The sequence below is a fragment of the Mucor mucedo genome (assembly GCF_025094135.1).
Source record: "Mucor mucedo strain NRRL 3635 chromosome Unknown EV154scaffold_94, whole genome shotgun sequence".
Taxonomy (NCBI): domain Eukaryota; kingdom Fungi; phylum Mucoromycota; class Mucoromycetes; order Mucorales; family Mucoraceae; genus Mucor; species Mucor mucedo.
In genome coordinates, this window is record NW_026252378.1 from 109,251 (window position 1) to 124,890 (window position 15,640).

The following is a 15,640-nucleotide window of genomic DNA, read 5'->3' on the forward strand; positions in this document are numbered from 1 at the left end:
CATTAATCATAATGAAAACGAGTTACAGTTTATTGTAGTTGATTTGATAATTGATTAAAAAATTCTGTTGGTTAGTCACTGGGTTATCTCTTTTTGCTTGATCTTAATAATTAACATGAACTATAGGAAAGCCACAATTCCGGAGAACTGCATAGTTGACGATACATTGAACTGTTTGCTGTTATAATGCACTCTTCTGCTTTTTTACATTTTCAAGAGTGATATTCTGTTTGTATTATTTACAAAAGAAATTAAGGTCAGCAAGATATAAACGTTTTAATCAAACACTATGTACTTACTTTAACTTGAATAAGCTTATAAATGAAGGCAGGTGACAAATGTAATTCTTCAATGTTTCTACATTCGATATGTGTAAGGAGATGGCATATCCAATACATGTGTGTTTAAATTTTTTACCTTGACATAAAAGCCCGCGGACTGTAGATCTGTTTTCCTAATTTGATCAAGTCAGATTCTACGAGACTTGAGTTTGAATTCTGCCACAATAACGATACATCTAATATTAATGATAAGGTTAAAGCCCTGAAAGTCAGGTTCAAATGTTGGATCTTCATATGAGGCGTCATTGGCCCTATGAAAATGTATCAAATGCATGTAGATTAGTCTTCTATTTCCACAAAAACTGCCAACTTACCATTAAACAGTGAATTTTTTATCCGTACTATAAATTAACTAAAGTATGGGTGCTAAATAATGGCACGCATAAGAGTCTTCGATCGAACTATCATGAGAACCAGCAACAAACGCAGGTGGTCTAAATAAATATATGATATTAGTAACTCATTACACCATGTTGGCGTTTATGTATATTTACAACTGCGTCAAAGTATGAGCCATATGTAAATCAACCTTATTGTCTTGTTCGGTCGCTTGAATTAAAAAATCAGTACATAATTTCAATATCATCAGGAGGATTCTTCAGACAAATAAGCTCATAAGTTATCACAAAACATGCATCAAAACTTATAGTATTAACTTACTTTAGCAATTTCTAGACACCAAGCATGAGATTAATTTAGCTTGTGAGGGCGGTTAAAGTGAGAGTGATGCGACACGGCTAATGGATTATACTGATTTTAAGGAAAATGTATAACATCATGCTTAGCTATGTGAGTCTGGATACCAAATTGACTTGGAACAATACTTGTAAAGCAGTAGCCAAAACAGCAGTTTGTATTAATCTCTGAGTGGCAAAGTATCTTCTTTCCCATCTTGTAACAAAACTTCAAGATGACAATTAATAATACAGGATGAACCTGTGTGTACGAATACATCACATTTTCACTCTTCAACTGTATTGGAAGCTGCCTCGTAAGTCAGACCTATAGTTCCCAATCGAAATCGATAACAAACTATAGAACCTTCCATGTCAGACCAATGGCTACGCAACTACAAATCTTTTCCGCCTAACTTTGTTATCGACAACAAAATTCTTGGATGTCTCTGAATCAGCAATGGAAAACAAGAAATGCTTCTATTCAACATTGCTGCAAGCTGCCTCGTAAGTCAGATCTATGGCTCCTGAGCATTAAAGATGCCAAGTAACCAAAGGACCTTGAGAGCACAAAACGTGTAGAGTCGTAGCAAACCCGAGTAACGCAGAACTACTGTTTCGCAGCTATAACTACTGACCAAGCCAAAATGGAACTCTTGTTATAGTTCTTGGAGAATAATCTGAACAAAGATATTCATTTTCCCTAGCAGAAGACGAATTCAATATAATGCTTTTTTTACGCAAAAGAATTTATACTTAGCTATGTGAGTCTGGATACCAAATTGACTTGGAACAATACTTGTAAAGCAGTAGCCAAAACAGCAGTTTGTATTAATCTCTGAGTGGCAAAGTATCTTCTTTCCCATCTTGTAACAAGACTTCAAGATGACAATTAATGATACAGGATGAACCTGTGTGTACGAATACATCACATTTTCACTCTTCAACTGTATTGGAAGCTGCCTCGTAAGTCAGACCTATAGTTCCCAATCGAAATCGATAACAAACTATAGAACCTTCCATGTCAGACCAATGGCTACGCAACTACAAATCTTTTCCGCCTAACTTTGTTATCGACAACAAAATTCTTGGATGTCTCTGAATCAGCAATGGAAAACAAGAAATGCTTCTATTCAACATTGCTGCAAGCTGCCTCGTAAGTCAGATCTATGGCTCCTAAGCATTAAAGATGCCAAGTAACCAAAGGACCTTGAGAGCACAAAACGTGTAGAGTCGTAGCAAACCCGAGTAACGCAGAACTACTGTTTCGCAGCTATAACTACTGACCAAGCCAAAGTGGCACCCTTGATGTAACTTTGTAAAGTGTTTAAAAATTGCTTACTACGGAAATTTTAAGTCTAGTGAAATAAATAATAGTTACGTCAATTGTGACGGCATAATGCGCTTGAATCAACAGCGCTCTTTTGTGAAATCTAGTGAATAATACAGTATTTCAATCTCAGATCGTCTCCTTTTAGACTAAAATACTGTATTGAAATCACAAAAAAAAAAGGACTTCATAAATCAAACTCCCTATTCCTCAAATGTCATACTTAACAAAAACTGTCTACAGTTATTGGAACTTTGATGAAGCTATCGCGGCCAAGCGCATTGAAAAAGGAAATTGCTCTTTGGAGAGTGCGTTTGATGCATTAAGACAAGAGTTAAATTTTCATAACAACGAAAAAGCGAGCAAATGGAAACACGATTGGAATGCAAGTAAAAAAGAGATAAAGTTTAAGCAGAGAAATAAAACTAATACAATATTCAGACTATGAAAAACAATTATCTTGCTCAATTACCACCACCCACGACTGAGTCGCATCGAACATCGTCGTCAGAACCCTCAAATTATGCAACGTAAGTAAAGTTCCTTATATGTGAAGAAACATAATACTCTAACTATATTTTTTTATAAGACCGAGTAGCTCTTCAACTATCAATATAGGCTCCATCAATCATTCCCTGAACAGTTTCAATGGCTCAGTGTACAATTCTCCAGCACCTCAATCTTCACGCAAAAAATCAACCCAGCTTCAAAACAATGACAAGCAATCGTTCGATATGAATTATAAGCGTGTTCCTCCAACAGATAGTCTTGTTATTGATGGAAAAGTAATTTTAGAAAAGTGGGTAGAATATCAAGTTATGGTTGCCAAGAAGTATTATCAAACCGGCTTACTGGTAGAAACAGATGCACAAGGCATCTTGGCATTAGACAATATTTTGCTTTTAAAGAAAGATCAAATATGCGAAGATGTGAAAAATATCTTGGGAATTGATATGATTCAAAGCTTGACAAACCACATTCAAAAAAATATCGTATTGAATGCGAAACACTTGATGTGAATCTAGAGAGAGAGTTAAAATTGATTGTAAAGGTAAATTTGGGCATTTGATTTAAACTTTAAGGCGAAAAGCGCAGCTAATTATGACTCTTGTGTAGAATTTTGGCGAAGGAAAACTTGGATCAAGACAAGCTTCTAAATGTATCATGTCACTGACTTCAGAAAATGTTGATACCGCTGTAGATGACATTTTGATTGGTCTGAGAAACCTGTTAGTATCATAATAATAATACGCTTTTTGCTTTTTGCTTTTTGCTTATGTATTGACGTAATTTTTTCATTAGTACGGAAAGATTACCAAGAAAAAAATTTACAGGAAAAATCCAAGAAAGAACATTGTGTGGGTCTTACGTTGATTCTATTTTTCGTCCTATCATTGAAGATACTGATTCAGGAAAGCAATTTTCATGGTAAGCTATTACTTAAAAGAATTTGGGTATACGAAGAACTAACCAGTGAATGATATTTACAGGTGCGATATTCAAATAAACAATTCAATTCAAAGGCCAGATTTTGTAGGAAGAATACTAAATAACGTTGTATGGAACGGCCCAATTACCGTAGGTGAAGTAAAGGGTGAAGATACAAAAGATGATATATATGCGACTCTTTTAGACTTGATTAGAATTGGCCGATTCTCTAAACAATCCATTGACAGTAATTTCTATGAAGGTGTGATTGGTATTCACGCTGTTGGTAGGTTATTGCTAAAATTTTATGGACTTTTAACTAAACTTACTTTGTAGGCTTGATAGTGACAGTCTATTTTACTTGTTTGCTTGATTCTGGACTTTATGTAATGATTGAAATTTGCACCATAAGTATGCCTAGAGACGCTACTCAACTCAGACTATATGTTGCCGTTTGTGAAGACCTTTTATCTGTTCACCATTTATATAAGAATCATTGTCAATTGGCAAATGATATTGATAGTTTAAAGTCAAACATGCGTGCAGGTATGAGTGAGGAGATCTTTAGAGAGCTTACTAGCAGCACGAAAAACAGAAAGCGACCTTGTCCATTCACCGTCAATCAATAACTCATGCACGCTAATCATATCATTTTAAGTGCGCTTTTTTTTGTAGCAAAAGTAAAGAATTTTATTAAAGTTATTAAACGTCACACATCGCGGAGGGATGTGGCGAGATTATATATAAATCGAAATAGTATTGGCATATAAGAATATGACTTCCGAAAGAGCTAATGGCTACATTTCAAAACGAAGACGATATGACAGAATACGACATAACGGTATTAACTACCAAATATCTCATTAATCAACATAGGGAACGTCGACAGTTAGGTGGTATTGCTGCAAAATGAAGGCTAGTATGGAACGGCCACAAACGACGTATCGTGAATGCAGAACTGCCAGTAGTACTTCCAGATAGCAAACTGGATCGTCGCAATCAAAGTCATATAGTATCTATGTTGGTTGGTCGGTATATCCTCGGGTATAGTGAGTTCAAGTAGGAATACCAAAAACCGCCCTTTAACTTTTAAAAAACAGCCTTTAAAAACACGCCCTTTGGCATTAGAACAACTGTACGCTTGATTGAATTTATTTTAGTTAACAATTACATTGATTTAATTAACTGGTTTTCAACTACCACTTTATTTTCTCTTTACGAGTTGACTAATTTGAGAATGATTTGTTTCCACAAAGACAGAGAAAATGTATCTTAGCATCTTTAATAGTTTCAACAACCCATCATTAAGGTACTTGTCATCGATAAGAAGTACTGCGTCCTTTCCAACTTTACTGAATCCTAGCTCCTTGACCTTGGAGTGTAAAAAGAATGTCTCCTCTGGAGCCCATATTTTTTTCTGGTCTCTTCTCTATAACTTCTAAGCTTCTACTTTGGTTTTTGAAAAGTGTCACTGCTACGCTAGTCTTCTTACCTAGTCGTGCTTGAATATGAATGTTTGTAAAAATTCAGTATATAAAACGCCATATGCCATGTGTAACAAATTTGGGTTGAATTTGTATAATAAAAAGGAACTTTAAAGAACTCGTTTTTTTTTCTTTTTTATTTTTTCAGTGTAAAAATCTACGTTTTTACCACAGGCACTTCGCCAATCTCTTTGTAGCTTCTCCACCAACGTTGAGCAGTTCGTTTTTTGACACCTAGTTCTCTCCCGACCACAGCGGCATACCTCTGTCCCATAGGTAATTCGATCATACGATCGATGAATGTTGTCCTCTGATTAATGCTATAGTCCACATTATTCCTCTTTGAGGCAAATTTCACTGGCTTTGAAGTAGTTGACTTTTTGTTTTCAGTCGGTTGTTTTTCCAATGGCTTATTCTTCATATAAGAAGAATGATTAACCAAAGTTTCAAGAACAATATTGGGATCGTCGATAGTTGACATGACATCCTCCATAGAAACATACCTTAATTGACCGTTTTCATTATAAATATTGTTTTGTCCATCTTCATAAAAAAAAAAGAGTTCTTCATCTCGTAAGGCTACAATAGAAATTATAAGAAAAAGGTATCAAAAGCTTTCTTAGAAAAACTAAGCGACATTTTATTCCTGTGGCAGCGAAAACTTATTTCTGATTGGACGACATTTTGTTCTTGTAGGAGCGAAATTTAATTCCGGTTGGGCCGACATTTTACTTCTAATTAAGCGACATTTTATTTCTGACTGGGCGACATTTTGTTCGGCCTGGACGACATAATTTATTGGATTAACTGTATAATCCAATAACATGCTTGGATCTCTGTACTACCTCTTTGTGACAAAGAACGGCTCATGCTTAAAGACAGTCACAAACTGAGTTTTTAATAAGGATGGTACCTATCAAATAACAAAAACAACATCTATTTTTCCTTTTCTCTCTCTCTCCCTCCCTTCTCTTTTTCTCCAAAAAAGTTAAAACAATATAAAATGGATACGCCTAGAAAGTTCCGTATTAAATCACCATGTTCCACCGCTAATATCGGCCCTGGATTCGATGTATTGGGTATTTCCCTTTCATTATACTTGACCATTGATGTAGAAGTGCTTAAGGAAGGCAAGGCCTTTGAGATGACTTATTCAGGAGAAGGCGCCAAAGATGTGCCTTTGACACCCGAACAAAATTTGATCACCAAGACAGCTCTCTACGTTCTCTCAGCCAATGGCATCTCCACCCTTCCTCAACCTCTCAAGATCCATGTCGATAACCCCATCCCTCTTGGCCGTGGTCTTGGCTCTTCCGGAGCTGCTGTCGTCGGTGGTGTTCTTTTGGGTAATGCCTTGGGTCAGTTGAAGCTTAGTAGAGATAGATTATTAGATTACTGTTTAATGATTGAGCGTCATCCCGATAACGTGGCTGCTGCATTAATGGGTGGATTTGTCGCTTCTTACTTGCGTGAATTAGATCCCAAGGATATGGAAGGTGTACCTGCATCCGAATCTTTGTTAGAAATTGCTTTATCCCAACAAGTGCCTCAACCACCTCTCGGTATTGGACATTATGTCAATTTAGGTTGGGCTAAGGAGATCAAGTGTATTGCTATTGTTCCTCAATTCCAAGTGGCCACAGCAAAAGCTAGAGCTGTACTCCCCACACAATACGAGAGACAAGACGTTGTAAGTAATTAAAGAAGAGTGTATTTGTGTAAATGGGCGAACTAAAAAAAATATGACATTTGGGACAGGTGTTTAATTTCCAAAGATTAGCCGTGTTGACCACTGCTTTGGGCCAATCGCCTCCTAACGCTGAATTGATCTACAATGCTATGCAAGATAAAATCCATCAACCTTACCGTAAGACTTTAATCCCCGGTCTTCCAGAGATCTTATCCACCATCACCTATGAAAAATATGACGGTTTACTCGGTATCTGTCTCTCGGGAGCAGGTCCTACTATTTTAGCCTTGGCTACAAAGAACTTTGATGACATTGCTCAAGCTGCCATGGCCTTATTTAAGGAACACGGCGGCTTTGACTGCTTTTATAAAGTATTGGATGTTGTCACCGATGGATCCACCTGTGTAGATTTATAAAAAAAAACAAGAATAAACTTTCTTTTTTGGAAGGAGAGAGTGTAAAAAAAAAAATAAGAACGGGGTTACCTAAAATGTCAAAAAGTCCGCTTTTTTTCAGTAAAAAAAAAAGCTATTTTCATTATCATTATCATTTCTTTTTTCTTTCTTTACATTTTTTTTTTTTTTTTGTTACCTATGCGAAAGTTTTGTATAGCTTCCAGTTTGATCTTTTTCTCGGTTCAAACGGTAGCGTCACTAGGCCTCGGCCAAATGTGTGATCCTACACCAATGTACAGGTATGCTTATATCTAAATTTTTCCTCGCCACTACTTCAATCAACAAAACCTAAATGTCTTGTAAACTGTAGAGAAGGTTCGCAATATGATGATTCTTGCGATGATGTGTATCTATTTTGTGACCCAGCGAGTGCAACATGTAATTATAAAGGATGTTCCAATGCTGATTTTATCCAAGGGTAAAGCTCCCTTTTTTTGATATACACGTCTCTTTTTTTTTGGCCAACTAATTTTATTTCTATTTATAAAACAAAAAAAGATGGGATTTAGCACTTAGACCTTACCCGACCAGATGTAACGGTTCCACATATTGCCCAGACAACGGATCTCAATGCTCACCCGTTGTTCCAATTGGATCGTCTTGTGAACAGGTAACACTTTTTTTTTTAATTTCCAATCACCATTCTCAGAACTAAAAAAAAAAATGTATATTTGTGATAAAATAGCAAAGAGATGATGAGTGTACTGGAACCACTTCGATTTGTTTGAATTCGATTTGTTTTATTAAAGGCGCGCCACTCGGCGGAAATTGCGGTGCCGATACGTAAGTGGCAGACCTATTCTTATCAGACTAGTAACAATAACAAATACATTTTACATTTACATTTTTTTAGTACAACATATACTTCCTACGACGCTGCTGGTGATGCCATTCAACAAACGATTATCCGAGACAATTGTACGGAAGGCACTTATTGTGACTTAGATGGACGTTTTACCTGTATTGATTCCAAGCCATTACAATCCTCTTGCCAACAGGATCGTGAATGCTTATCCAACACATGCTCTTACAACGACGTATGTATTACAGGACCCGATGTATTCCGTAAAATCAAAGCATGGCTTTGGGGTGTTTTAGGTGCGTGTGTGATTATATTTGTTTGCTTTATTCTGGGCATTCTCTGGGTCTTGCATCGTTATCAATCAAGGAAGGAACATGAAAAGATCTCGAAATTCTTTGGCGATAATGAAGAGTTTGCTAAATACGCCATGATGAACGAAAACGATTCAGCTTCCTCCTTCACTGAGATCGATCCCAATATGCCATTAACCGATGGTCGAAACAGTGTGGTGTATCTCACCACACCCGATTATCTTAAATCGCAATCACTGAGTAACAAAAAATCATCTACCACCGCTCTGAACACACAGCGTTCTAATAATAACAGCACCTCTCGTTTCTCCACTCACACTCCTCCACCACAACCTCGTGCAAATACCCCCGATTTTTAAATAACAAGAATCCTTTTTTTTTTTTATTTTTATAATATTTCATTAGCAAAAATGGAAGTATGGGAAACATAGTGTAACAATAAAGTAGTAGATCCCTCTCTCTTTTTTTTTTATTATTATTCTTGGATGCTATTTATAGACAGTGTGTGTTCACATATTTTTAAACTTGCCAGTTTGGGTCCATGATGGATATCAATTCGAAACGACGTATCCTGAAAACTGTCCGTTTCAACCTGGACATAGCCTGTAACGCTTATGTATCGGAAATAACGGCTTCCATTTAAAGTCACTAACGGAGGTGGTCCATACTTGATATAGCGTTCGTCAAACGACCATTCAAACGTACGTAATCGTTCACCTAACTCCACCACAAAATAAGGGTACGGCTCAGACTGAAGAACAAACAATTCTTGTAACATGGGACAATGCAACGCCAGCCACTGAAAAGTGGGATTTCGTAACGTTGTCATGGTAAGATGTAAACTGGTCAACTGACATGTGAATCCTGGCACCATGTGGCTTGTAGAAAAGTTGAGCCTGCCATACACAGGCCATCGATCGTTTTCCGGGAAATGTTTCTTTACCACCACCTCACGAAGTCCCTCAGTCATCAGCTCTTCCCCGTTGCCAAAGTAAGGGTGGTCACCTACAAACACATCAGAATCGTATGTCACACAGGGCGCTACCCTCGACATCATCTCCGGCGATTCATACTCGTCCTCTTCTTTACAGCCCGCATCGAAGAATCCCGCGGTTCCGCATAAATAATGTTCAAGCGATTCTCCCACACCAATATGCGCCAGACCCCAAATGTTTAATTTCTTCAATTGGGGAAGTCGCAATAAAAGCTGCGATAGATTGATACGATACCGCTTCGTAATCACGCCTGTCTCTCCCGTCAATTCCAGATGCAACGATCGCAAGTCCTTCAATTTAGAAAGCACATCGAAAAGACCTACGGGGTCTTTTGTGCAATGATCAATTTTTAAAGTATGAATCGCTGGATGATCCACAACCAAATCCGCATACGTCTTCAACCGAATCTCTTCATCATCTTGCGGTGTTGACCTTACAAGCGAATACTCCTTCAGGCCCTTGAACAATTTCCGAAAACTAGGGTACGCATCATCCAATTCGTCACAATTCATGATATGAAATGACCTGACAAAGGGAAACGGTGCATACTCACCTTCCCACTCCTCCCCTTCCTCCTCCATTAGTTCCGTCCCCACAAAGAAATAGCCCACAGACAATTTTCGAAGCTGTGGGTAGGCAACACGAATACTGTTCAATAGTCTGGAGGACAGCATCCGTTCATTGGCACTGTAATCATCTTCAATATCCAATATCCTCAACTTGGGCATCGGGATGATCTGTCTATTCTCGTCATAAAATCCACGCCAGTCGCCCGTCACATCCTCCAATTGATGACAGAGCAGAGGCAATACTTCAGGAAGCAAAAGTCCATCCATACGGATCTTGGTCAAACTCTTTAGCCAGTACGTACGAATGACCGTCAACGTTTTGGGAATCGAAAGGTTGTTGAGCAAATTAACAAATAAAGTCAACGTGTGCACATTGGGACTGGCCTCTGCAAAATCGAGCAACATGGCATCTGTCAGTGGCACATTTATATGAAGCGATTGTGTTAGTCTCCTCAACGACGCTGCTTGCTCATTGTATCGCTGCAATTGCGAAAGGTGAAGTAAGACAGCCTTTTGGAAAACAAGAGCCCGAAACGGAGCTAACCACGAATGACACACGCGCGAACATTCTTTTTGTTCCACTTGGTTTAAAAACGTGCCAATGTTTCTCAACACTTCGTAAGGAAAGGTTTTCATTGCATTGGGGATCAATAACGAAGATCCTATAACCCAGACCCCCAATAATGCTTTTGACTTTCAATGTATGGTGTGGTGTTTTTGTAATCACGTGATCCTTTTGGACGCCCACCGCCCACCAACGGTAACAACCCGCATAACATTACGCATACATACATGCAGCGCTACACGCGCATACTATATGGCTGTCAATGTTTTAGCAACACATATAGCAATAGTTACAAGGCTATTACAAAGAAACTGATCAGGTTTCATGAAGCATCACGTAGATGTAGACATGGACATGAAAATAGAAAACAAATATACAATGAACTATCAGGTCAAAATACAGTTGTAATAATGGAACGCTTTTACATCAAGAAACAGTTCTGGTCACGTTCTATCCGAGATAGATATATGACAAAAGCAAATAAAAAGTTTAAAGGAGAGAAATAGCTTATCCATGAGTGTGATATGAGATTTAGCAAGTACACAATGATCAATATATACACAGAATCCTTGCATTTCAAAAACAGGATATAATCTCATTTTTTTACCTGACTTCTCCTAACAGCTTTCATAAATAAACTTTTTATTGAGTGGCGCAATACAAATTATACATGATAAATTTCCATATCAAGCCATGACACTTCTTTTCGCAAAGCTTTCTCCTTCGTCCGCGAAGGAGAGATAAGGGGAGCGGGGATGAATGCGCCAGCCCGGTTCAGGACTTGAAAACTTATATGGGAGTGAGAGAAAGTTTCTGTTATCAATTAGGATACTAATTTTTATTATTATTATTATCTCCAAGACAAGCTCGGATTGCTGGTATTGGTAGCTGTTGTAGAAGTAGTTGTAGTAGTAGTAGTAGTGGCAGATGTAGTTATAATAAATTTTGGTGTAAGGGTTTTAACGGGTGATTGGGGTGATTGGGGTGGTCTCTTTTCAGACGTGATAGAGAAAAGTTGTTCTTTTGAAATAAAGCTCTCGGACGAGATATTTATATCTTTGCCCACGAACATTTCTTCGTCTATAAGAAAAAAAGCAAACAAACAATGCATCTTAATATTAGGTGTAAATTTTGCAATTTTTTTTTTTGACTTACCATTCAATTTTTTCGTATTGTTAGCAACCGTGTCTTCTGGAATACTGCTAATCTTGAGTTGACTTGATTTTCGCAACACCTTCTTCTGTTCTTGGGAGGAAGGGGATAAAGAGCTACTGCTGCTCGTTGTTTTTTTCCTTGAAAACCCCTTTTTGAAATCCTGTAATATGGTAGATCTAGAAACCGAAGGCATGGGGGGTATATCTGTGCTAGCCATGATCACCACCCTTCTTTTTTCCTCGTCCAAAATAGCCTCCCTTAGAAGTCGTGATCCGCCACCATGGTTCTGTAAATGATGTGTAGATTTATTGTTGTTGACGGACTTTGGTCTACGCTTAACCAATCCGTCCTGCTCCTCCTCTTCGTCTTTGCCGCCATGCTTCTTTAACGGTGCGGACTTGTTGAATTTACTGGAGGAAGACAGCAGTCGGTTGGTACTAGCCGATCGCATGACTTGTGGCGTATTGAACGTGAAGGCCGTCTCGATATGACTGGACAGTAACCCTAAGCGTGCCTTATTGTTTGGCACACAAAATTTATCTGATTTGAGAGCTGCATTTTCCGCATTGATCACTAGATAAAATTATGGAGGGGGGGGGTTAAACAAGGTTGACGGTCGCACATATTACAAATGGAGTCTTACATTTTAACGTTAAAAACTCTCGAAGTGTTTCATCGTCTTTAAACACTGGTGGGCTGGGTAACGAAGGGCCGAATTCACCGACATTTTTGTTACTTAGCACTTCGACTCTATTTTTTTTTTTGTGTGAATAAAATGGGTAAGAGGGCAAAGAACGAAATGAATCTAATATCAAGTGTTTTTACCTCCATTGTCTGTTATTGTGACAGTCCACTTCAGGTCTGATAATGACATAAACATGCAAGAATTGTGAACGAATTGCTTTTGGGTTGAACAGTTGATCGCCTTCCAGAAATACAATACAAACGATATCTAGAAAAGAAGGTGTGAGACTACATCAAATGGATAAGCAGATCGTTCAAAATGTACCATTTCCGATATGTTTTTTTCTCAGCACCTGCTGTTTATCATTTGCTTGTGATGGCATAAGTGGTGCAACGTGAAACATAATATCGAAATCGTTCCATTTTGAGATATAAGCAAATTCACCTGATTCGCCAGCTAAAATTATATTGTTTTTAATAAGAGGGGGGTAGGGCGTAACGCGCAAAAATATATAATAATTTACTTTTTGTATCCAGACCAGCTGCATAACCTTGGTAACCATTCAAATCGATTTTTTTACCCATTAGCGAGAGAAAATGTGAGAGGTTACTGGACAGACCCGTATTTGAAAACCACGCTTCTTCTGTTGTTTGATTGTTTTTAATCGTGAGCAAACCAAACTTGTAATGTTTAGGAATCTAATAATAAAACCCCTTTCTCCATTTAATTCTCCTTATAACTTTTCATTGTTTGTAATAATAAAAAAAAAAAAATGTTTAACCTACATGAATTTCGTCATACTTGAGCAGTTCCTTTTCCAGGCCTGCCATAATAGTTGATTCAGCCGACAGCTCTTTAAATGAACGTAAATCTATATTTGGACAAGCAGACAATATCGCTGCACGAATCATTCGGGATGTAAATGTATTTTGGTTTTCTGACGAGATGGTAGTAATGGCGCTATTCATCAGTCGGCTGTTGTTACTGCTATTATTACTATTATTACTACTGAACGGTCGAAGTCTTTTATAATCATTTGATACCATCTTGTTCAGTTTATGACTTTCGCCTCTCGATTCTAATTGGCTTTGAGTTTCCTTGGCCATGCACTCATGAATGATAAATCTGGCTTGTTCAGGCTTTTTTTTTTTCGAAAGTGGGATTATGTTAATCATGTTGAAATTATTATGGGGGGCTTGTTAATTATTATTTTTTAACTTACTTGCTTACTTCGGATAATAATACGGTATTGTGAGCCAAGAATAGCAGCTGCACCATTTCCTGGACCACTAAAATCCTTTGCGCGTTCCTGGATGACCGATATTATGCCGATCGAAGACTGATGACTGACCTCCGACTGGGGTTGATGTGAAGTGGAAGAGGATAGAAAGGATGTCAAGAGAGATTTACTGTTTCTTCTTTTGGGCACAGGCTGCTTTTTTTTATCGACATCGATTAAGGGCAATCTTGAAACAATGGGTTGTAACGAGCCAATAAACGTCTGATAAGGTTTTCCAACAAAGTTATGCCTAAACCATGTGGCATTTTCATCGATTTGGTCAGATTTCATGGATTTGTAGTCATCTGCGGTGATGCTTGATGTCATGACTTTGGGAATCTCTTTTCTGAAGTGATCGGTTGTGCAATTACTAAGCGAAGGTAATTTTGAGGATAGTTTTACGCACCTTTGACAGATGGTTCTGATATCTTTCATCTATGTTTAAAGAGGGGGGGGGTAGAGAGAGGAAAATGATGTCAGTTTTTTTCATATTAAATATGATTTCGTTTTTGACTGGTTTGCTTTTACCACCGCTTTTATTGATGTTTCTTGATCCTTCAACTGTACAGGTGAATTATACATGTTTTCAATGGTAGTTTTACATTGGTTTAACAGTGTATTTAATTCGGTGTCTTGTTGTGTAGAGGAGGCATTTATTAAAAACTGTGTTTGGTCAATGATTGTCTCCATTTCTCGGACGTGAGAAAAAGCAATGTCAGACAAATCTAAAAGCCAAGTACAACGTTCAATTAAAATATCAGCAAATTCATCGACTGATTTCAATACGGTGGAAGCGGTTGTATTAGAGCTAGATATAATCGGTGACATGGGGGAAGGTGGTGGTGTCGTATTCATATTAATGGAATCAGTAAAAGAAGAAACTGATGAGTTTGAAAAAGAAAGAGGAGAAAATAAAGGATTTTCGTCTTTTGTTGTTGTTGTTACTGAACCAGCAGTAACAGCTGCAGTAGTACTGTTATAATAATACGAGTAAAAGTCTGTTCTCTCAGGAGATGAAATTGAATAATAAGGAGAAGCTGTTGCTATTTGATTATTATCATCAATTGGTATATCATTACTTTTTTCATACTAGAATATTTTATTAGTAATTATATTACACTTTATTGTCTTCATAATACCTACTACTGTTGTAATGTCACTTGTGTTATTCTTTGAAAGATCCAAACTTCGAGACTGTTGGCTACTTCTTCCAAGTGACAAGGTCGAATAATCTGCATTATGTGTGGAAAATGGCTTGGTTTCTTTGATAACCGATTCACTTGTTGTTCGTTGTCGAAATAACATTTGTCCAATTCTGGCCGTCAGTCTATTATTGTTGTCATTCTGATAGGAAGCTGTTTCTCCTCCATTATTTAAAACCAGGGTACTCGTCGAGGGCCTTAAAGAAAAAAAAGATGATTGTGCTAATTTTTGTGGTATTTTACTCGCACGTGATGAAAGTGAGGATCGTTTTGAAGGTGTGATAATAGTGTTGCTATTAATATTGTTCAAATTCATGATATACAGAAAACCGGCATATATTGTTAAACTTGGTTTCTATAAAGAAGAAGGAAAAAAGGGGTGGAAAATAAAGAAAGGTCGATCCTATTTATTATGCTTATATTTGGCGGGATCTTTTATATGTGTGTGCGTGGTAGCACAATATCTTGTAATTACAACACCCTTTCTGCACCAGAATGCAATTTTTTAAGCCTTCTTATCGAACATTATTTCTATATTGCTTGTTATTGCTAATTTAATTTATTTTTCTTCTTATGTTATCGTCTAAATAAAAATCGTCTTTTGTTTTTTATTTTTTTATATTTTTTTTAATCATAGTTTTTGTGTAGCCTGTTTATAAATTTGGAGTGACACGT

At 37.4% G+C, this 15,640-nt stretch overlaps 6 protein-coding genes across 6 annotated transcripts; 3 read left to right on the forward strand and 3 right to left on the reverse strand.

Moving 5' to 3' along the window:
* Nucleotides 1-2,471: 2,471 nt before the first annotated feature.
* EV154DRAFT_325717 (uncharacterized protein) lies at nucleotides 2,472-3,339 on the forward strand. Its single transcript, XM_051594971.1, has 4 exons — nucleotides 2,472-2,730; nucleotides 2,787-2,875; nucleotides 2,935-3,148; nucleotides 3,210-3,339. Exons 1-4 carry the CDS (start codon nucleotides 2,560-2,562, stop codon nucleotides 3,231-3,233), a joined length of 498 nt encoding a protein of 165 aa, XP_051454395.1. The 5' UTR covers nucleotides 2,472-2,559; the 3' UTR covers nucleotides 3,234-3,339.
* Nucleotides 3,340-3,651: 312 nt separating this feature from the next.
* EV154DRAFT_426497 (uncharacterized protein) lies at nucleotides 3,652-4,402 on the forward strand (the record flags this gene model as incomplete). The annotated part of the gene is made up of 3 exons (XM_051596307.1): nucleotides 3,652-3,773; nucleotides 3,836-4,059; nucleotides 4,110-4,402. Coding segments are annotated over 3 exons (639 nt in total), but the record flags the coding sequence as incomplete, so codon positions are not given.
* A 575-nt stretch (nucleotides 4,403-4,977) lies between these two features.
* Nucleotides 4,978-6,083, reverse strand: EV154DRAFT_484557 (uncharacterized protein; the record flags this gene model as incomplete). The annotated part of the gene is made up of 3 exons (XM_051598661.1): nucleotides 4,978-5,145; nucleotides 5,427-5,836; nucleotides 5,990-6,083. 3 exons carry the CDS (start codon nucleotides 6,081-6,083, stop codon nucleotides 4,978-4,980), a joined length of 672 nt encoding a protein of 223 aa, XP_051454397.1.
* A 91-nt stretch (nucleotides 6,084-6,174) lies between these two features.
* EV154DRAFT_448650 (uncharacterized protein) lies at nucleotides 6,175-8,994 on the forward strand. The gene is made up of 6 exons (XM_051597163.1): nucleotides 6,175-6,947; nucleotides 7,016-7,349; nucleotides 7,718-7,820; nucleotides 7,901-8,012; nucleotides 8,088-8,185; nucleotides 8,256-8,994. Exons 1-6 carry the CDS (start codon nucleotides 6,261-6,263, stop codon nucleotides 8,872-8,874), a joined length of 1,953 nt encoding a protein of 650 aa, XP_051454398.1. The 5' UTR covers nucleotides 6,175-6,260; the 3' UTR covers nucleotides 8,875-8,994.
* On the reverse strand, nucleotides 8,991-10,737 carry EV154DRAFT_605197 (uncharacterized protein; the record flags this gene model as incomplete). Its single annotated transcript, XM_051607455.1, has 1 exon — nucleotides 8,991-10,737. Exon 1 carries the CDS (start codon nucleotides 10,713-10,715, stop codon nucleotides 8,991-8,993), a length of 1,725 nt encoding a protein of 574 aa, XP_051454399.1. The 5' UTR covers nucleotides 10,716-10,737.
* Nucleotides 10,738-11,494: 757 nt separating this feature from the next.
* On the reverse strand, nucleotides 11,495-15,281 carry EV154DRAFT_566889 (uncharacterized protein; the record flags this gene model as incomplete). The annotated part of the gene is made up of 10 exons (XM_051605983.1): nucleotides 11,495-11,724; nucleotides 11,800-12,372; nucleotides 12,443-12,549; nucleotides 12,625-12,751; nucleotides 12,809-12,940; nucleotides 13,008-13,182; nucleotides 13,270-13,623; nucleotides 13,707-14,198; nucleotides 14,292-14,852; nucleotides 14,907-15,281. 10 exons carry the CDS (start codon nucleotides 15,279-15,281, stop codon nucleotides 11,495-11,497), a joined length of 3,126 nt encoding a protein of 1,041 aa, XP_051454400.1.
* Between the last annotated feature and the right edge of the window lie 359 nt (nucleotides 15,282-15,640).